This window comes from Aethalodelphis obliquidens, unplaced genomic scaffold (assembly GCF_003676395.1).
Source record: "Aethalodelphis obliquidens isolate GAN/ISIS:26980383/991018 unplaced genomic scaffold, ASM367639v1 scaffold47, whole genome shotgun sequence".
NCBI classification, from domain to species: Eukaryota; Metazoa; Chordata; class Mammalia; order Artiodactyla; family Delphinidae; genus Aethalodelphis; species Aethalodelphis obliquidens.
The window spans coordinates 4133898-4156252 of NW_020837991.1; the positions used below are offsets into that span (position 1 = coordinate 4133898).

The 22355-nt window shown below is 52.6% G+C and overlaps 1 protein-coding gene across 1 annotated transcript; it reads right to left on the bottom strand.

Moving 5' to 3' along the window:
* Positions 1-600: 600 nt before the first annotated feature.
* On the bottom strand, positions 601-9439 carry PROC (protein C, inactivator of coagulation factors Va and VIIIa). The gene is made up of 8 exons (XM_027082546.1): positions 9104-9439; positions 7639-7805; positions 6210-6234; positions 5953-6090; positions 5712-5846; positions 3617-3765; positions 2381-2498; positions 601-1281 (listed from the first exon to the last, which is right to left on the bottom strand). The coding sequence occupies exons 1-8, from the start codon at positions 9171-9173 to the stop codon at positions 704-706; spliced, it is 1380 nt and encodes a 459-aa protein (XP_026938347.1). The 5' UTR covers positions 9174-9439; the 3' UTR covers positions 601-703.
* Positions 9440-22355: the final 12916 nt, after the last annotated feature.

Consider the following 22355-nt stretch of genomic DNA (forward strand, 5'->3'; position numbering starts at 1 on the left):
TGCATCGGCAGGCGGGCTCTCTACCACTGTGCCACCAGGGAAGCCCGGCATTGTTCTTAAATAGCTTCCCCACACCTACAGCGTGAGTTCCTTCTGGGCTGAACCAACCCCTCTGCGTCTCTGGCGCCTCCCCGCACAGGCTGATGCTGGCCTCCAGAGCCAGCAGGAAGCGTGGGGGGCGGCCTGAAGGGCCCTGGCTTGGGAGTCAAACCAAGTTTGAGTTTTGGCTCCACAATGCAAACCTTCCTGAACCTCAGCTTCTTCCCCCGTAATAGGAGCTGCAGTCTCTACCTTCAGAGCTGGCTTTACCGTCAGGATCCCTGGCTCACACAGGCCCCGTCCAAAGCCCTGGGGGGGACTCTCCCAGTTTTGGAGTCCCATGTTTTATTCTGTTTCATAAAGCGAGCTTCCCCGAACTTTACCGGTTTTAGACGCCGCAAACCTTGGGTCTGCTCCTTCCTACCCCACAGAGTAGCTGTTGTGGAAGGTAAATGAGATCCAGTTCATAAAGTGTGGGGCGTGCAGTAGATGCCCCAAAAATACTTCCCTCCAGAACAGCCCAGAAAAGGGTCGGAAAGACAGACAGATCCAGAGCTGCTGTGCTTGCTCCATGCCCTTTTTAATGTCCAACATCTTGGCCATTCAACAACCCAGCCCCCGTCCAAGGGTGTCCTCTGGGGTCCAGACACAAGTGGGGAAGACGCTAAGGCACCTGGCTCTGGAGGGGGGCCTCCTTAGCGTTGATGTAGCCGTGGATCCAGTCGAGGTAACGGCTGACTTTGGTGTAAACACCGTAGTTGTTGAGGCGCCCGCAGCCCTCGCCCCAGCTCACCAGGCCCACCAGAAACCAGGTGCCGCGGAAGGAGACGACCATAGGCCCCCCGCTGTCGCCCTCACAGGCATCCCGCGGGTCCCCCAGGATGCCGGCGCACAGCATGTTCTCGGAGATCTTGTTTTGCATGGCCAGAACGCACATATTGTGCGGGACCAGGGGGACCCTGACGAAGTTGAGGACGAAGGTGCGGTTTCTCTTGGCCTCGCTGCGGTAGCCCCAGCCTGTCACCACCGTCTCCTGGCCGACCTGGGTGAGCTCGCGCTCCGACAGGCCACTGTCTGGGAGGCAGATGGGCACAATGGTCTGCGAGAGAGTGGCGGGCCGGGCCAGGTGGAGCAGCGCGATGTCATTGTCACTGGTGCTCTTGGTGTAGTTGGGGTGGACGAACACCTCCTTGATGTCCAGGTCCACTTCCCACTTCTCCCGGCGCCGCAGGTCATACTCCCCTGCAGGGCAGAGGGGCTGTCAGAGTGGGCTTGGGAGAGCCTCCCTCCCCTGGGGCCTCCTGAAGCCAACGTGGCTGCCACGCTCCTGCAGGCCCTCGTGGAGGGACAGCAGGAGTGGTCACCACGTATGCCCGGCACTGTCCTGGGCCACATGGTCCCTATCAAGGGTAACAGCCCATGAGTGTCAGTCCTAAAGGGGCAGAACGCTGGTCTGAATTCAGGACTGGGTCATAAACGGAGCAGTGAGGCCTGGGAAGTGACCGGCGGTGGGCAGTCAGCAGGGAAGCCTGAAGCTCCCTGGAGACCTGGGACATAGACCAGAGCCGCAAAGAGAACATGGGACACCTGCCAAGATGGGGGCAGGGCAGGAGCAGCCAGCCGGACACAGGCTCCACCAGGGAAGAAAGATCTGGACCACACACAAGACACAAGGTCTTCTCAGGCGAGGCTGCTGGTTCCTGGAAAGGGGGGGGTGAGGGCTCTGCCTCCAAGCCCAGCCCCGCTGGAGGCCACTGGCCTCTGCTTGTGCTGGGCGTGATGGCAGGGTGTATGAATCTGGTCATTCACTCTCAGTACGGATCTTTGCCTCTTTTTTTTTTTTTGCATAAAGATTGGAGTGAGAGAACCCTCGCCCCCCAGAAATTGGTAGAGAGTGGGGTCTAGGCTCGGGGAGCCCTGGGCTGTTGCAGGGAGGCGGCTGGCTGCTGTGCCAGATGCCAGGGCCCCCGCTGCATGGTCCATCCCTGTCACCCTGTGTGAAGCGTGGCCCTGCACCCCAGGGTGCTGCAGGTCCACACACATGGCCACTCCACATAGTGAGAGTGAAGACACAAGTATGTGTGTAACCTCCTCGCTGGCAAACACACGTGTGTAAGCACCTGGGCACCAGATTCGAAGAGAATCCCTTCCGTGCAAACTACCTGGTGTCATTGTGTCTAAAATGCCGCCACAGGAGTGGCAGGGTGGGAGCACACGGGCCTCTTCCCCCAGATGCCTTCTGTGCGGCTCTGGTGTCGTCTTGCTCAAGCACCCCGGAGACCAGGCTCCCCACCCGGCCAGCCCGTCTGGGCCACCCCTCCGGCCTGGTTCCAGCCCGCACCTAGCCTGACGATGAGCTTCTTGCGGTCGTCCAAGCAGTGGGCCGCTGTCAGCACCCAGGAGACGTGGACAAGCACCGCCCCGCAGGCCAGCTTCTTCTTCGAGTCCAGCAGGATCACCTGTAATGGGGGGTGGGCAGTGACGGCACCACACGGCCTTCTGACAGCTCCGTGTCAGGGCCCCCGCTCTCAGCACAGCCCCAGGCACTAGCTGCATAAATAGGTCTTCCCTGGGTTCCCTGGGCACACGGGCATGGACTTTTTTGGCATTTTCTTTTCTGCATGTTTGATGGAGTTTGCCCGTTCCAGGGTATCTCCCCGCCTTTGCCTGTGCTGTTCCTATAACCATCCTCAGCAGCACCCGGAGAGTTCTCCTCACCGTCGGGGGCTCAGGCTGCTCGTCGAGTCCTCTGAGAAGCCTTTGAGGCCCCCAGGCTGCCTTGGGAGCCCTCTCCAGGTTCCCTCAGTCCCTGTCCTGTCAGCCGGCTCTGGTCCCATTGGGTTACCATGTGTTTAGGAGCCTGAATCTCCTGGGGGCTGTGAGCTCCCCAAGACCTGCCAGTCCCCTGCTTTTTTTTTTTTTTTTTTTTGCGGTACGCGGGCCTCTCACTGTCGTGGCCTCTCCTGTTGCGGAGCGCAGGCTCCAGATGCACAGGCTCAGCGGCCATGGCTCACGGGCCCAGCCGCTCTGCGGCATGTGGGATCTTCCCGGACCGGGGCACGAACCCGCGTCCCCTGCATCGGCAGGTGGACTCTCAACCACTGCGCCACCAGGGAAGCCCACCACCACCCCCGCTTATTGATCTCTGGACAATTTTCCCCCCGACCCAGTGCCTGGCAGAGATGGGGACCAAATAAGTGCTAGTTCCCATGGCGGGGCAGAGGACAACCCTCCCTCCCAGCCCTTTCCCACGCAAAACATTGCTCCCCTCAGCCAGGCGTCTGCCTCAAATACCACCAGCAGAGCATTATCTTTCCAGCTCTTTTTAAAAGCTATACCTCTCCTTCCTGCACATTCCCCCTTGGCCCCCGGTGCCCAGCCCACCCTGCCCGGCTGCTCCTCTCCCATCGGGTTAGCGCCATCTTTCCCTGCAACCCTCCACCCTTAGCACTGCCGCCCCCCAACCCCGCAAGCAAAGGCTGCACTTCCCTTCCCACAGGTGCCTCCTGAGCAGGAACTGGGTGGGCTCAGTGACTCCTGACCCAGCTGGTGAGCCGCTGCCTCTCTCTCCTCTCACCTGCCAGGGGCTCTCTCCCCATCCGGCCTCCTGCCCACTGATGAGCCGTGGATCTAATTGGCCTTCTTGGTCTACTTGGTCTGTGTCACGTTTCAAGTTCTTGCGTTTCTTCTCCATTCGCTTCCCTGGCCTCCCACAAGGGAACGTCACTGAAGGCAGGGGGAGGCTGCTGAGTGCCTGCTGGGTACTGCTCCCGAGACTGCTCTCCCACCTCTGTCCCCCTCCTGCCAGCAGCCTCCTTTGCTGCCTTGTAGGATAAATGATGCTCAGACGCTCAATTCTATCAACTTGCAAAGCCCCTCGGGATAGTCAGTCGGTTAACGAACAGCGCCACTTAATGGCAAGAGTCGGACCAAGCAGCATCTCTACCTAGCGGTGCGCCCTTGGGCAGGTCGTTAAAGTTCTCAGAGTTGGGACACCCCAGGGCTGTTGGGAGTAATCCCTGAGATGCACAAGTAAGGTCTCAGCGCTGGGATACTGCCGAGCTCCTAACAGAGGTAAGGACTTATGGGGAGGAGGAGGTGGACACGCCCAGAGAGCCGCAGAGTGGCTCTGAGCACAGCTGTGAGCTCCAGCCCAGAGAAAAGAGCACTGAGCAGAAGTGAGGGCTGGGAGGCGGGCCAGGGCCATTCAGGCTGCGATGGCAGATTTAGACTCGCGAGAAGCAGTGGGACACCATCAGCAGGGGGATCGCCTAGTGACAGAAAAGGGAGATGAAACAACAGCGCCAAGATTCCAGAAGCTGGACAGCAGAGGGACATGGTAACTGACTTGGCCGACTGAGAAAGCCGAAACCTCAGCCAGTGGTAGGAGACGCAGGGAGCAGGCTGCTTGGCAACACAAACGCCCAGGAAGCCTCCACGTGTCTCTGAAGAAGCTGTGCAGGTGGGGCTACAGCAGGAAGGTTGAGAGCTTGTCAAAGAAACTGCTAGAGCCCTAGGCTTCTGTCTCGACCCCTCATCAGTGGCTTGACTCTCCTCTCTGACCCCTGCAGAAGACCCTAGGTGTATTCTCCACAGACGGTGAACCAGAGACCTGGGGACTCCAGGCACCGCCACAGGAAACAGTGACACGCAAGGCTGACCAGAGAGAGTCACGCAGACATCTGCAGACGGGGCAGATGCCAGTTCCTCTCCCCCTACTCTCCCCAGGGGGCTGGAAGCCAGGCTGGGACCACCCAAGCATGAACTTGGAGGATTACTCTCAGAAAAAAAGCCTAAAGACCTAAGAATCTGGGCAATAGGGGTTCTGCCAGTGACCTGGGCCTTCAGATGGTCTCACAGAAAAGCCCACCAGCCAACAGGTCCACCAGGCATTTCTTTGCACCTTCCTGTGAATCTCTAATTACTTTAAAAGGAATAGTTGGCTTTTTTTTTTTTTTCCAGTAAAAGGACTGGAATATAAAGTTGTGGAAAGTTCCCTGAAAGAAGAACACAAAGTCAAAGATACGGAAAATAGAAGAGATAATGTGATAATAAAACTAGAAGATCGATCCGGGGAAAGAGATCTGATTAGGAGGTGCAGAAAGAGAGAACAGAGAAAGCACAGGGCAGGTCATCAAGGAAATAACTAAAGAAATGTTCCTAGAGATAGAAGACACGCATTTCCACATGAAAAGGGCGCTGCACAGTGAATGCGAGAAGATCCACACGGAGGAACAACCTGCTGAAATCATGGTAAGAGCTGTGAAACTCCGACTGTTGCGTAAGTATATAGATCCGATAGAAATTTCAATGTATAAAAAGGAAAGTAGAAGAGGGGGCAGAATCACGGTTCCTGTCTCTCCTCAGGGAAGCCAGAGGTGAAGGCGGAAATAAAACCGTCAAGAGAGATGAGGAGGACGCTGGAGGCGTGCCCGCCCCATCCGCTCCTCCCTGGGGAGATGCGCTACCTCTGGGTTCTTGCTCCAGGCCACGCCCCCAGAGTGGGCAGGGTCCCTGGAGGAAGGCGGGCGGGCGAGGGCAGGAGCGGGCAGGAGACCCGCCGAGGGCACCCTCCCTCCCCGTTGGGGCGGCCCGTCTCCTTCGCCTGGGACTCGGCCCTGTGGCTTGCTCACCGCCCGGGCGCCCCGTGCTGTCCCCCATCTGCGGCTCACCTTTGGGCTCGCAGAGCAGGTGGTCGTCCCCCAGGCGGTAGCCGGGCGCGCAGCGGCAGTGGCGCCCGCCCTCCTCCTCCAAGCAATAGTGCGCGCAGCCGCCGTTCTCCGCCGAGCAGTTGGAGAAGCGAGCCTCTGCGGGGGACCGGCAGGAGGGCGCCGAGAGAGCGCGGCGCTCTGCGCGCCCGGCCCCGCCCCCGGCCCCGGGGAGCTCCCCGGCCCGCCGCCCGCCGCCCCTCACCTTGAAGGCAGAAGCGGCCCTCCCAGCCCTGCGCGCAGTCGCAGCGGAAGCCGCCCAGGCCGTCGATGCACGTGCCGCGCCCGCAGCACGGGCTGTCGCACGGGTGCGTCGGCGGCGGGGCCGCGCATTGGTCCCCGTCTGCGACGAGGAGTAAGGAGGGGATCACGGGGGTCCGCCGGCCAAGTCCCCGTGCCCCCAGCGGCCCAGAGACCTCGAGGGGCACGGGCACCGCGGCCAGGGGTCTGGAGCGCACTCACCGTGGTACTTGGACCAGAAGGCCATCTGCGGAGAGAAGGGGCGGTGTCAGGGGCCGTCAGCCCACCTGTGTAGATGGGGAGCCCCCGGGGCCCCTCCCCGGGCTGGCCCAGGTCCGGCAGGCAGCATCTAAGCGGGCAGGGAAGGGAAGGGCTTCCACACAAAGAGGGGTCAACCCCAGCCTCTGGGCAGCTGCACCCTGAGAAAAGCCAGGCTCCTTGCCCCTCTGCCCATCTCCACCCCACATCCCAAACCCGCCCCCCCGTTTCCCGCCCGTGCAGCTGGAAGCGTCCTCTGGGCGCTGGCTGCTACCTCAGCAGCCTCTGCAAAGGAAGGGACCCAAATCCCACCCCCCACCCCCAGGGTGCTCTGCCTGCTTCCAGCTCCATCCCTCCAGGCACCGGGCGTCTGCTCTTTCCCTGAGCCTGGCCTCAGAGCTGGGTGACGAGCAGGACATCGTGTGCGTGAGACACGGCTTTTGCCGGTTCAGAAAGTCTGCTTTTCTAAACAGCTCTCTGGTGGCACTTCTGCTGCTGGGCTGGGACCACCAGTCCCTGAGATCCACTGCTTGATGCCCAGGCCGAAAGCCCCCCTGCTGGCCTGGGAGACCCTGGGCGGGGGGCACTGGAGGGGTGTGATGTGCCCAGGCTGTGCCTGCCGAAAATCATCTTGGCATCAGCTGAGGAGGCCATTTGGGGGAAGAGGCAGTGGAGATGGGGGCTGAGGGCAAGAGAGGAAGCCACCCAGAGCTCCGCCTTCAGCTGTGAGAGCTGAGTGGGAAAGGCATGCCTACAGACAGCTTGAAGGGGACCCAGGTGGTGGCACAACCCCCAGCTCCTAGTCGCTGAAGTGAGCTCTGGGTGCTGGAGGGGGTCTGAGCCTTGTATCAGGAACACCTCCCTTACCGAGCGCATCCTACCACCTCAGGGCCACCACCACAGGGCCCTGGGGGCCACAGAGGACACAGACCCTTTCCTTGGATCCCCTGAGCAATCAGGTTTCACCCCTGGAGTATCTAAGGCACAGAGTGAGTGTGTGCGCCCAGACATCAGGGAGTCTTGGGTCACCTGGTCAGCAGGGTGGAAGCAGGGGTGATGGCCTCTGGATCAGAGGGAGAGAGAAGAGGGGAGGCTGGGGTGGCCAGTCACAGGTGGAGAGGGGGACTGAGCTACCTCCAGTGGGATTGGGTGGGAATCCCTGCCTAAGGCTTCCCCAGACGCTTCTCACGCTCATTGCAGAGTTCTGTTTCTTGGAGTCCCACGTGCCCTGGCCAAGACCATAGGGCCGTTCACTCCACTGCTGCACCCCTGGCAAGCTGGGAGGGTAAGGGGCTGGTGTCCACCGCTTCCCAGGACTCCCAAGGGGCCCCCGGCTGCCGCTCCAGGTCCCACCCCTGAGCCTCACGCTCTGCACCCAGTCGGGCGGCCTTACTGTGTCTTCCATGTTTTGGAAAATCTCCCGAGCTTCCTCAAATTCACAGGTCTCCTCTATGCACTCGCGCTTCAGGCTGCCGGGCCGCAGCTCCTCCAGGAAGGTGTTGGCGCGTTTGCGGATCCGCAGCACCTGGTGGGCACGCTGGTGGCTGGAGAACACTGAGTCTGGGAGGGAGACAGGGAGCTCGCGTTGGTGGGGGGCCTGGCTGGCGAGTCCCTGCGGAGGTTTTCGTCTTGGGTCCCTCAGGATTATAATTCCAGGTACCGATACCCTCTCCTCCTCCCGAAGCAGGGGGCCGGCCATCGGAGGACAGGACACTTGACCATTCAGGGTGCGTGCACTGATGCCGACAGACCTCCCTCCCTCCGAACCCAGCCCGACCTCCGTGTGACCCTGAGCCCATGTCTTTACCTCTCTAAACTTCAGTTTATTCATCAAAAAATGAGGATGGGATAATCACGTAAAACACTTAGTACGGAAATGAGCGGCCAGTGACAAATGCCACGTGCTGCTGCTGTTGTTATTATTATACTGCAAAGGTAAGTGGGCCTCGTTCTCCAGATATACCTTGTGCAACCCCATCGTGAAGCCGTCCCTCCATCCTCCCTGCCCTCCCCTCCTCCTGTCCCCCTCTTGGAGCATTTCCCACGCCCTTCCCCTGGGCAGGCACACCTGGACAAGGCAGACCTGCCACCCGGGGAGCATCACCAAATGTCTCCTGGGCTCTGAGAGGTGTCTGCCTTGGGGGCAGGGGGACAGCTGGGGTGGAGGGACCAAAGCAGGGGAGTGAGCAAGAGAGGCTCGAGGGTGCCGGGACCAGGAAGGGCATCCTCAGGAAAGGAAGATGTGCCAGACTGAGTCTGGACATAGGAGCCAAGAGGACCGCAGGTGGGAACCGGGGCTGGGAGTGGGGAGGAAGGGCCACCAGGAAGACAGAGCAGCTCAGGAAGAGGCATAAATGGAAGAAAGAGCCCACGGTGGCTGCAGGAGGTGTGGGGGGAGGGCCGCCTAAGAAACCAGGCAGCACAGCTGTCCCGCGGGCCTCCTCCTCTCCACATCCTGGTCCCCTGGCCGTGGGGACCAGGGGAGGGGTTGGGGCAGGGTAGCGGCCAGCAGATGAGCATTTTAGGAGGACAGGCTGCTCTGGGGCAGTTTGCGTGGCAGCGGGGCCTGGCGCTCTCACAGTTGAGGGAGTGAACGGTGGAGTGGGGGGACCCAGGGGACTCTGTGACCAACCCCCCAGGTAGGAGGAAGGACGTGACCCCGCGACCCCGGGGGCTCCCTGCCATCGCCACAGGACTCAGCCCCTGAGCTGCGGCCTGCCGCTGTGTTCCCCTCGGTTAATTTATCCCTGTTCCCTCAGGTCCGCCTCTCATCTCCTCTCGCCCTGAGGCTCAGGGGAGACGGTGAAAGGTGTGAAGACCCCGAGGGTCCCGAGGAGGGGGTGGGAGAGTGGCCTTACCGGGAGGAGCTGGTGCGCTGGAAACTCCCCAGATGGTCACGAACAGTAAGAGGCCTGTAAGCCGCCACATTCTGAAGTTGCTGCCACCTGTCTGAGGAGGACTTCTGAGCTTCCGGCAGCCGCGCCAGCCCCCGCTCTGCCCCCTTCCCCGGCCCCGGGTGGGATCGCCAGGGCAAAAGCTGGGGTCGGGGGTCCCTGTTTACTATTCAGACACCCACGTGGCGCCTCGGTCCCCTCGTCTATATGGGGCTAAGGTCACACGACCCGAGCCTGCAGGGTGAAGACAGGAAGTGGAAGGGGCAGTGACCTGGTGAAGATCAAAGGGGACTCGGCACAGAAGGGTGATGGGCAGGTGCACCCAGAACGTTCCTGCCCTCCCTGGGTAAGGATTCGGGGGTGACGCCTCTGCTGATCTAAAGGCCAGGTTAAGAATAATAACTGACATTTATTGGACAGTCACGGTGTCTTTCAAGAAATTTGGACATGGTTCAGAGGACAGGCCACCAAGTCAGAGCGCCTGGTGCAAATCCCTGCTCCAGGACAGGATTGTCGGGCGAGATCGCTAACTGCCCCTCAGTTGCCTCATTTGTAAAACGGGTAGAAAAACTGTATTTCTGCCTCAGAGGGTTATTGTGAGAATTAAATGAGTTAATCTACATAAAGCTGTTGAATACGTTTGCACCTAGCAAATGCTCAGTAAGCATGAGCTACTCTTATCTCAGCGAAGGCTCACCACCACCCAAGAGGGAGGTATTAATGTCGTCACCCCATTTCACAGAGGGGGGGACTGAGGCTCACAGGAGAGAAATCGCTTATTAAACCCCCACAGCCAGGAAGCGGAAGAGCTAGTGCTTGACCTCAGGCCTGTGTGGCTCCAGGCCTGGAAGCTTAACCCCTGCCGCAAACCACCAGGCGCACCACAAGGCCACAGAGGTAGCCCTGCTGGCCGGAAACCTAGGAGCCCCCGCTGCCCCCCAGGCTGCCCCACCGGCACCCCCCTCCCCGTCTAACCTCATGTTCCACTTTGCCGACTCCCTCTGAGGCTGATTCTGACATTTGTTTAAAGGGTTTAGAAGTAGAGGTGAGGCTGTGGTGGGGAGCCTGGAGGGCTCCGGGTTCCAAGCTGCCTCTGGCGATGGCTCTGGGGTCTGGAGGCCCTCAGCCAACTTCCACTTCCCTCAAAGTCTGGGAGGAAGGCCCCTGGGAGCCATGGCACCCCAGCCTGAGGAATGCCAGCCAGAGCCTTGGCCTGGCCGGCAGCAGAGCCCAGATTTCCTTTACCCCAAGCTCCAGCCAGCCTCTCAAACCCTGGCTAGAAGAGTCCACCTTCAGCCCTGCTCACCCTCCTCCGGCCCCCCTCACAGACCTGCCTCGAAGGGGACTTACTGGGGTGGACCGCCGAGAAACTGCAAGGTCGCCCTCCTGCTGCCATGACAGCCTGGACCTCGAGTTAATCCATAACTGCAAATATTTGCTTGGCCCTTGGTGCTGAGGCCTCCCTCTCCACAGACAAACAAACAAGTTCCCGGCTCAGGACTGCTCTGTGTGCCCCAAGCCCACCTGTGCCCATCAGTGGTGCCTGCAGGAGGGAAGGAGGGAAGGGGTGGGCGACGTCAAAACTGTCTACAGACGCGGCCTCATTTTAGCCTCATAGCAGCTGGCTGAAGGAGGGGCATTGTCCCCCTTTAGCTGATGGGGGCATTTTTACCCGGAGATACTGCGGTTTGCCTCAGATCAGCACAACCGGTAATGATATTTCACCAAATCTAGGATGCCATTAGTTATAAGATGCGTCTATTTTATGTGTCAGCGTAAAAGAAAAGAAACATTGTTAATTACTCAATGGCCGGCCATCCTGATTACATCATGATGGTTTGATGTAAAACATGAAAAGATACGCCTCTCAGGGTCCCTACCACATGGGTGCCAAGCACTCGGCTAAACTCTCAGCTCCAGCCGCTCCGGTAACTGCCCCCCAAGCCCACACACACGCACACGCGACTGCACACGACTATTCCCATAACCTCGATTTTGCAGATGAGGACGCTCAGAAATCTTTTGTCACTTGCTCAAATTCACGGAGCTGGTAAGTGGCGGGGCTGGATTAGAACTCGGGTCTTCCCAGCACCTCTTGGCCACTTCTGTGAGCAAGTGAGAAAAATAAACAGGATTCCGAAAAGGCTGCAGTCAGTTCTTGACCGGTTTGCCACAAAAGGCAGGAGCAGAAGTAAAGGGTTCGACCTGGAGCCTCTGCCCTGGCCCTGCGGTCTGTCAGCATTTATTCTGTACCTTCCTTCCTGTACCGGGAAACCCCCAAACCCCACTCCCTCCTTGGAGGACTTGACCAAACTCCTCAAACTCCCAGCCCCTGAACGGCTCATGTGACCCTGCCCTGCTGGCCTCTGGTGATGGCACCAGGAAGTCCCCTGACCCAGGAGTCCATCAGATTCTCTCCCTCGGCCCCGAGGAGTATGGCATTAGAGCCTCGTTCCATTGTGAGCCCTGGACTCACAGATTTTTTAATTTTTTGGCCACGCCTTGCAGCGTGCGGAATCTTAGTTCCTCGACCAGGGATCACACCTGCGCCCCCTGCAGGGGAAGCACGGAGTCTTAACCACTGGAACACCAGGCAAGTCCCTGGACTCAGATTTTGAAGCCAGAGGCTAGGCACTGACGTTTCCGACTAAAGCAGCCGAGGCTGATGAGGTGGAAGATGTAGAACGTGCAGACAGAGGCTGAGAGTCGCGGGTGGGCTGCGGGCGGGTGGTAGCATCCTACCTCGTCATGACCGGGGCATATCCTACCGTTGGCTTCATGGCGGTCCCCCTGTGCTCCTGGGAAACCCCCTGTTTCCTTACGTCTCCTTGCAACCAGACGCCTCCTACTGGGGTACAGCACCGTGCCCGGTTGTGGAGTACAAGGCCCTTGTGCTGCCCACACGGCCCACTGGAGAAGACCAGAGGAACAGGGTGACCGTCTAACAAGGCAGACCCACTGGGCGGAGGCCAGGTGACAGGTGCAGATGGCGACGCTTATGGAATTCCGAGGAGAGGGAAATCAGCACAAGTGGGATGGTCAGGGAAGGCTGCCTGGAGGACGCAGAGCTTCAGCTGGACATCAGAGGGCAGGCAGGACCCAGGTAAAAGAGGAAGGGCCCTCAGGTGGGGAGGGGGAGGGGACAGGGTTTGGGATGGAGCCTCGAGAAAGTGGGGAGCCAGCGGCTGTTTGTAGGGTCTGGGGCCACTGCTTGGAGAAGGGAAGTCACGGTCCTGTCGACTCGGGTAGGAAGCATGGAGACGACGTGCCTGACCACACAAGAGGGGAGGCTTGCAAGCTGAGGAATGTGTGAAAATGCCTCCTGCACCCCTGTGCTTGCTCCAGGGCCCTCCCCCATGGGTCTGCGGCATCACCTCCACTCCACCGCCTGCCACCCCTCACCCCGCCTGCCAAGTGCAAGGCGCTGTGTGTGTTCACAGGGACTCCCGCCCATCTTCCCTTCCCCACCACCTCCTTGCCTCCCACCTGCTCCCCAGCCTAGCCCAGGAGATCAGCTCCATGTGAAGTCTATGTAGGGTCCACCACGGGCCCTGACCAAGAATAAGGGACTCTGCCCGAGGCACCCCCTTCCAAACCAGCCCAGATGCCCACTGGCACCCAGAAGAGCCAGAGCACCTGCACTGGGAGGAGTGACCAGTGCTGCGGTCCGCAGAGGCCAGGAGGTCTCCTTTTGCTCTTTATGCCTGTTGGCCTCCTGGGGCGCTGCAGTGCGGGTGCCCGCATCACGGCCTCCGCATTGGCTGCCAGCGCAGGAGACCCGGCTCACCTTCCTGAAGCAGGGAAGGTCCACGCCACCAGCTATTGCCGAGTTCTGCTGGTTCTGAAAGCCTGGCATCACCTGGAGAGTCCAGGTGCAGCCTGGAATCCAGCGTCTCTGCTTACCTGCAACAGGATTCCAGCAGGGGGCGCTGCTCTGGTCCCACAGAAGGGTCCAGACCGCTGCTCCAAGGTGCAGCTTAACCGGGCTTGGTGGGCGCGGATGACCGACCTTGTCTGGCTCTGGGGTTTCTCTTCCCAGGTGTGTCACCCCACATGGGCCCGAATTCTGTCAGGTCGACTCCAGATGCTAGAGCAGAATTTAGGCATCCCAGCCAGAGGTGATTGAGAGATAGGAAGGACGTCTGTGTGCAGGGAATTCCCTGAATTTGTGAGGACCCAGGTGAAGGAACAAGAAGCAAAGGTGTGTGTGTGGGGAAACAGAAAGTCAAAATTATCAGACGGCATCCAGCAGTGGGGTGTTCAAAAACCTCATCTTTGGGGTCAGGCTTACGCGGGTTTAAACCTCATCTTGGCATCTTCCTGGCTGGGTGTTTAACTTCCCTGGGCCCCAATTTCTACTCCGTAAACGAGGCCAAGAATAGCATCCACCTCAGGTGGTTGTTATGAGGATCAAATAGTTTCTACAAGGTGAGCCTGACACTTAACAGGTGATCGATTAATCGACAACAATTTTCTCTTGGGCTCCCCAAATATCCCAGAGAGAAGGTGAGGATCAAACCCCCCGGGGGGAATGATGTCAACAGCACAAGGACACATTGATTCTTTTTCTTTTAATTTTATATCGGAGTATAGTTGATTCACAATGTTGTGTTAGTTTCAGGTGCACAGCAAAGTGATTTACTTATACATATTCATAAACTATTCTTTTTCAGATTTTTTTCCCAAATAGGTTATTACAGGGTCTTGAGTATAGTTCCCTGTGCTATACAGTAGGTCCTTGTTGATTATCTGTTTTACATATAGTAGCGTGCATATGCCAGTCTTAACCTCCCACTTCATCCCTCCCCCACCTCTTCCCCTTGGCAACCACAAGCCTGCCCTCTAAGTCTGTGAGTCTGTTTCTGTTCTATAAACAAGTTCATCTGCATCATTTTTTTAGATTCCACATATAAGTGATATCATATGATATTTGTCTTTCTCTGTCTGACTCACTTCACTTAGTGAGTCCATCCACGGACTCACTTAGGTCCATCCATGTTGCTGCAAATGGCATTATTTCATTCTTTTTTATTATTATTATTCTTTTTTTAAAAAATAGGTTTGAGGTATAATTTACATGCAGTAAAATTCACTCCTCTTGAATGAACAGTTCTGTTTGTTTTGACAAATGTCTGTAATAGTGTAACCACCAGCACAATAATTAAATGGGACATTTTTAACACCCCCAGCCCCTGGCAACCACTGATCTGATTTCTGTTGTTTTTTGTAGAATGGCATATAAATGGAATCCTTACAGTATGTAGCCTTTTTAAAACTGGCTTCTTTCATTCAACATGAAGCTTTTCAGATTTATCCATGTTGATGTGTGTATCAGCAGTTTCCTTTTATTGCTGAGTAGTTTCCATTATACAGAGGTACCACAATTTGCTATCCGTTTGCCACTTCTTGGCTATTATTAAATAAAACTGCTAGAACATTCACGCACAGGTCTTTGTGTGGGTATATGTTTTCATTTCTTGTGGGCAAATATCTAGGAATGGGATCTGAGTCATGTGGTAAGTACATGTTTACTTTTGTTAAAAAAAAAAAAAAGAAAGAGCAAAACTGTCATCAAAAGTGGCTTATATTATTTTGCATTCCCACCAGCAACATACAAATGTTCTAACTGCTCTGCATCCTCCCCAGCATTTGGTGTGGTCAGTTCTTTGGGTTTTGTTTATTAACTGTTAGCTATTCTAATAGGTGAGTTGTAGTATCGCATTGTAGCTTGAATTTTTATTTCCCTGATCACTAATGACGTTAAGCATCTTTTCATGTGCTTACTTGCCATTCATATATCTTCTTTGGTTATGTTACTGTTTAAATCTTTGACCTATTTTTTAAACTGAGTTTTGAGAATTTTTATATATTCTGGCAACAAGTCCTTTGTCATATAAATAAAATTTTCTTTCAGTTGATGGCTTGTCTTTTATTACTTAACATTGTCTTTTCAAGAGCAAATATTTTTAATTTTGACGAACTCCATTTATCAATATTTTTTACGGTTTGTGTTTTTGTGTCCTACCTAAGAAATCTTTGCCTTAGATCACATAGGTCACAAAGGTTTTCTCTTATGTTTTCTTCTAGAAGCTTTATGGTTTTAGCTTTTACATTTGGATCTCCAACCCATTTTGAATTTATTAATTTTTATATATGGTGTGAGGCAGGGATTGGTTTTTTTTTTTTTTCTATGGATATCTAGTTGTTCCAGCACCATTTGTGGCAAACACTATCACTTTCCCCATTGAATTGCCTCAGGACTTTGTCAAAAATCAATTGACTATATATGCACGTGTCTACGTCTGCACTTTATTTTATTCTATTGATCAATCTGTTCCTCCTTATGCCTGCATCATACTGTCTTAATTGCTTGACCACTGTTACAAGATTCCAGTGAGTCATGAAATCAGGCAGTGTAAGTCCTCTTTGTTCTTTTTTAAAATTGTTTTGGCTATTCTAGGTCCTTTGCATTTCTACACACATTTTAGGATCAGCTTGTCAATTTCTACCCAAAAAAATGCTTGCTGGAATTTTGATTGGGGTTGAGTTGACGCTATAGAACAATCTGGGGAGAAAAGACATCTCAGTATTGAGTCTTCTGGTCTATTAGCATGGTATTTCTCTCCATTTTTTTTTTTTTTAGCTCTTTGTTAATTTCTCTCACCAAAGTTTGATAGCTTTCGGTGCATCAGTCTTGAATATATTCTGTTAAATTTATCCCTACTTAACTCATGTTTTTAAAATGCTATTGTAAATGGCATTTTACAGATTACAATTTACAATTGTTTGTTGCTAGTATATAGAAATACGATTGATTTTTTAATATGGAGACATTTCTCTTTTTGCAGTTTTATTGAGATGCAATTAACATATAATGTATTAATATAAGGTATACAACATAATGATTTGAGATATGTATATATTGCAAAATGATCACCACAATAAGTTTAGTTAACAGCTGTCACCTCACCTAGTTACAATTTTTTTCTTGTGACGTGAACTTTTAAGATCTACTCTCATTGCAACTTTCATATATGCAATACAGCATTGTTAACCATAGTTACCATGCTGTACATTACATCCCCAGAACTTATTTATCTTATAACTGACCACCTTCACCCATTTCCCCCGCCCAGCCCCCACCTTCTGGCAACCACCAGTCTGTTTCCTTAATCTATGAGTTCTTTTTTTTACGCTCATTAGTGATGTCATACAGTATTTATCTTGAGATGGAGCTCTTCATCCTGCAAGCATTCGCTAGAGTGACCAACCAACCTGGTTTGTCTGGGACTGTCCTGATTTTAGCACTAAAAGTCCTACGTTGGGTAAACTCTTCCCTGGGATGAGAAAACTCCCAGTTTTCAGTGATGGGCACAGAAGGTTAGGGGAAAGGTACAAAACCCAAAGGTGACCCCCAAAAGAGAGGCTGAAAGCCACACTAGTTTTAGTGCCAAATGGACGTGGCACTTTCCCTAGTCTCTGTTGCTGATGATGACAACCATGATTTGCAGTTACTGACAATGGATCATCCATTATAAACCACCACCCCACCACTGCCTAGTGATTCCACTTAAGTGCACTGTAATCTAAAGCATGAACATCCACTTTGCCTGTGGACTGACTGTTATGATTTGTGTCGAGACAGTGCTAGTTTAATTTTTAACATGGTGAATATTGTGGCCGTGTTTTTAAGAGTTTGAATAATGAAAATGAAAATGATGACAATACCAATCAATGCCAGCAGGAACCAGACACGATGGTTATTTAGAAGGCTAAATGACTATGTTACTTTAATGACAGCTGGCATAACACATACAAATTGGGTTAGGGAGGTAAAAAATTAAAAAGAGCATACTGCACAGTATGCAGAAAAGAATTTGGGTTGGGCATGGTGGAAAAAGGAATGTGAAAGCATGTGTAGAAACTGATTCTCACAAGTCCCCAATGAGACAGGCAAGTGCTTCTAAATTAATCAAAAGGGTTTTTTGGCCTCCCCCCAAAACAACAATTTGCAGTTGAAAATAATGGCTGCTGGAGGAATCATGCTCCCTGACTTCGGACTATACTACAAAGCTACAGTAATCAAAACAGCATGGTACTGGCACAAAAACATGCACATAGATCAATGGAACACAATACAGAGCTCAAAAATAAACCCATTCATTTATGGTCAATTAATCTATGACAAAGGAGGCAAGAATATACAATGGAGAAAAGACAGTCTCTTCAATAAGAGGTACTGGGATGGGACATCCTTGGTGGCGCAGTGGTTAAGACTCCATGCTCCCAATGAGGGGGGCCCAGGTTTGATCCCTGGTCAGGGAACTAGATCCCACATGCATGCTGCAACTAAGGGTTTGCATGCCACAACTAAGGAGCCCATGTGCTGCAACTAAGGAGCCTGTGAGCCTCAACTAAGGAATCTGCGAGCTGCAACTAACAAGCCCACCTGCTGCAACTAAGACCCAGCACAACCTAATTAATTAATTAAAAAAATAAGAGGTGCTGGGAAAATTGGACAGCTACATGTAAGAGTATGAAATTAGAACATTCTCTGACACCATATACAAAAATAAGCTCAAAGACCTAAATGTAAGACCAGAAACCATACAAATCCTAGAAGAAAACATAGGCAGAATACTCTTTGACATAAATCATAGTAATATTTTTTTGAATCTGTCTCCTAAAGCAAAGGAAATAAAGGTAAAAATAAACAAATGGGACCTAATTAAACTTAGAAGCTTTTGTGCAGCAAAGGAAACCATCAACAAAATAAAAAGACAACCTGAATGGAGAAAATATTTGCAAGTGATATGACAGATAAGGGGTTAATATCCAAAATATATAAACAGCTTATACAACTCAACATGAAAAAAAAAACCACCTGATTAAAAAAATGGGCAGGAGACCTAAATGACATTTCTCCAAAGAAGACATACAGATGGCCAACAGGCACATGAAAAGATGCTCAACATCATTAATCATCAGAGAAACCCAAATTAAAACCACAGTGAGATGTTACCTCACACCTGTCAGAATGGCTATCATCAACAAGAACACAAATAACAAATGTTGGTGAGGATATGAAGAAAAGGGAACCTTTGTACACTTGTTGGTGGGAATGTAAATTGGTGAAGCCATTATGGAAAAGAGTATGGCAGTTTCTCACAAAACTAAAAATAGAGCTACCGTATGCCTCAGCAATCCCACCCCTGGGCATATATCCAAAGGAAACCACACTTTGAAAAAATACATGCACCATTATGTTCGTAGCAGCATTATTTACAATAGCCAAGACATGGAAGTAACCTAGGTGTCCATCGACAGATGAATGAATAAAGAAGATGTGGTATATATATATATACACACACAATGGAATATTACTCAGCTATAAAAAGGAATGAAATAATGCCATTTGAAACAACATGGATGGACTTGGAGAGCATTATGCTAAGTGAAACAAGCCAGACAGAAAAAGACAAATACTGTATATATCACTTATATGTGGAATCTAAGAAATACAACAAACTAGTGAATATAACAAAAAAGAAACAGACTCTCAGATGTAGAGAACAAACTCGCGGTTACCAGTGGGGAGAGGTAATGGGGAGGGGGCATGCTAGGGGTAGGGGATTAAGAAGCATAAACCACTATGTATAAAATAAATAAGCTTCAAGAATATATTGTACAACACAGGGAATACAGCCAATATTTTATGGTAACTATAAATGGAATATAACCTTTAAAATTGTGAATTATTATGTTGTACATCTGAAACTTATAAATATTGTATATCAACTATACCTCAACAGGACTTCCCTGGCAGTCCAGTGGTTAAGACTCTGCACTTCCACTGCAGGGCGCATGGATTCTATATCTGGTCAGGCAACTAAGATCTGGCATGCTGCACGACCAAACAAACAAACAAACAAACAACTATACCTCAATAGAAAAAAAAGAAAAACAGTGGCCATTTAATTAGCTTGGGCCTGCCACAAGAATGAACGTATTGCTCCTTTCACTGTTCAATGAAACTGAGTAAAGTTACATTTCCTCATTCAGAGGCTGTAACTGAAATATCCTGTGAGTGAAAAAAAGGAGAAAAATTTTGATAACAGATGTGTTGGCTCTTTATGATGTAGAGCTGAATCTATCAGACACTACCAACAATCACACTTTCTGCAGCCCGCGTGCCACAACTACTGAGACCACATGCCACAACTATTGAAGCCCGCACACCTAGAGCCCATGCTCTGCAGCAAGAGAAGCCACCACGATGAGAAGCCTGTGCACTGCAACGAAGAGTAGCCCCCACTCACCGCAATTAGAAGAATCCTGCGTGCAGCAACGAAGACTCAACACATCTTTACTAAAACTGGAAATTACTGGTCATTCAACTTTAATTTCCTAAGTTCAAATATCACTGTGCTTTAAAATCATTTTCCCTGAGAGGTTTAACTTACAACATCCAGAGTGCTTCAAAATGTCTAAAAAGGACATTTTAGACATGAATATCCTACATAATGAATTTATAGATGCAAAGGAGCTGACAAACAACTTATCTACCAAAACCAGCCTGGAGGTATGAAGCGGATGGACATTTTTGGAGATCTGGAAACTAATCCCTACAGTCTAAAAACTTGCTATTGCTAGTTAAGACCCTAAGTATTCCGAGCTCAAATGATTTTGTTGAGAGAATCGTTAGCTTGGTGCCATCACTGCTGGAATCAGTGCAAAGTGTGCTTAATAACAGCAGGGTTGCAAGTCAAAGAATTTTATGTTTGACCACATTCAGTTTGATCACTACACAAAAGAAGGGTTTCCTAAAGGCTGCAGGCAAGGAAACAGAAAGAGGTAAAAAGGGCCTTTGTATCATAGAACAGCAATGTCGTTGTTTTTTAGAATTAAATACTGGCAATATCTGTTTAATTAGTCCTATTATATTTACATTCTCCCTTTTAAAAGTCTTACATGTATTTTTTAAAAATTTATTTTGGGGTTTCCCTGGTGGCGCAGTGGTTGAGAGTCCGCCTGCCGATGCAGGGGACACGGGTTCGTGCCCTTGTCCGGGAAGATCCCACATGCCGCGGAGCGGCTGGGTCCGTGAATCATGGAAAACAAAGTTTTTTTATTTCGTAGAGCAGTTTTAGGTTCACAGCAAAATCGAGGGGGAAAGTACAGAGATTTCTCATAGACCCGCTGTCCCTACACATGTGCAGCCTCCCCCATTATCAACATCCCCACAGCAGTGGTGCATTTGTTACAACTATGAACCTGCATTGACATAACATCATCAGCCAAAACCACAGCTTACATAAGGATTCACTCTTGATGCTGTGCTTCACCTATTCATCCCTGGCGCTACCCCCCTCTCCCCAGCCCCTGGAAGCTACTGATCTTTTCATTCTGCTCATAGTTCTGCCTTTTCCAGAATGTCATATAGTTGCAATCATATAGTACATAGCCTTTCATATGTATGTATCTTAATACAAAATTTTAGTAACCCATAATGGGTTAAAATAAATTGCCCTGTCAGAGGAAAGAAACATTATAAAACTATTTTCCTATTTCTTTCTCATACATATTATTTGCTTAATTCGTCCTACTCGTAATTTTTTTTTTTTTTTTAGATGTTGGGGTTAGGAGTTTATTAATTAATTTATTTTATTTTTGCTGTGTTGGTCTTCATTTCTGTGCGAGGGCTTTCTCTAGTTGCGGCGAGCGGGGGGCCACTCTTCATCACGGTGCGCAGGCCTTTCACTATCGCGGCCTCTCTTGTTGCGGAGCACAGGCTCCAGACGTGCAGGCTCAGTAGTTGTGGCTCACGCGCATAGTTGCTCCGCGGCATACGGGATCCTCCCAGACCAGGGCTCGAACCCGTGTCCCCTGCATTAGCAGGCAGATTCTCAACCACTGCGCCACCAGGGAAGCCCCCTACTCTTAATTATTACTAATCCTATTGTTTTGTTTGAACAATAGCAGTTATGTAACAGAAAAGTAAATACAAAATATATCATTTTAAATAGACACCTAGTTTTCATATTACACATATAGAATGTGTAATTCTAATAGATATCATTTCAAATAAACCCTTTGTTCATATTTCTATGTTAAAGTAATATAGATATGTACGTGTAGAATTTTCTTACGTATTACTCTGGGTATAACAAATAAGTGTCTATTTTTTACCTATTATATATATATATATATTTTTTGCTGTACGCGGGCCTCTCACTGTTGTGGCCTCTCCCGTTGCGGAGCACAGGCTCTGGACGCGCAGGCTCAGCGGCCATGGCTCACAGGCCTAGCCGCTCCGCGGCACGTGGGATCTTCCCAGACCGGGGTACGAACCCGTGTACCCTGCATCGGCAGGCGGACTCTCAACCACTGCACCACCAGGGAAGCCCTTACCTATTATATTATCATCGGTTTGGGGGATCTGGTATGGATGTGTCTCCGGTGGGATCTATAAAGTTGGTCACCACCTTCTCCTCTGCCTGGGCTCTGTTTAAGCCCCAGGGATGCAGAGCCAACTGAGACCGACGTCCAAGGTGCCAGGAGGGAGGTTCCCCAGGCAACCCTGGAGCCGGCCCTACCTAGCCCCGAGGAGGCCCCGTGGGAAAGCTGCCTGGAGGAGGCCAGCCCCGGCTGGACCGCGGGGGCGAAGGACCGGGGCGGGGTGGAGGACGGGGGCGGGGGCGGGGGCGTGGCTGGAATTCCGAGAGGGGGCGTGTGAAGAGGTGGGCGGGGCCGGCGCCCAGCCTCTCCCGGCCGGGGACTGGCCCCAATGGACCTGCGCAGCCCGGGCCTCCCTCCCGGTCACCGCCCCCGTGCGCCCGGCGTCTGCCGGGCCTGTCCTGCGCCGTGGGCGGTCGTCCTTCGGGGCGCAGGCTCTGGCGAGGCCGCCGCTCCCGGCAGCGCGGGTTGCCCGGCCCCGCGGAAGTCAGGGGCCCGCAAGGCTGCTTCTGCGGCTGGGCGTGCGCGCGGGCCCGCGCAGCTCCGTCCCCTGCGCGGCCGCCGCCACGCCCCTACCTCCGAGGGCAGCGCCGCCGGCCCGCCGGCCGCCAGCCAGCCCGGCGCCCCGCCGCCCAGGCCGGGCGTGTGCTGGCCGCGCGCCTGCCGCTGAGTCAGCCTGTGAGTCAGCGCCCCCTGATCGCCGGCCGCCGCGTCTGGGCTGCAGTCGGGGACCCGGATCGGAGAGCGGGGGGGGGGGGGG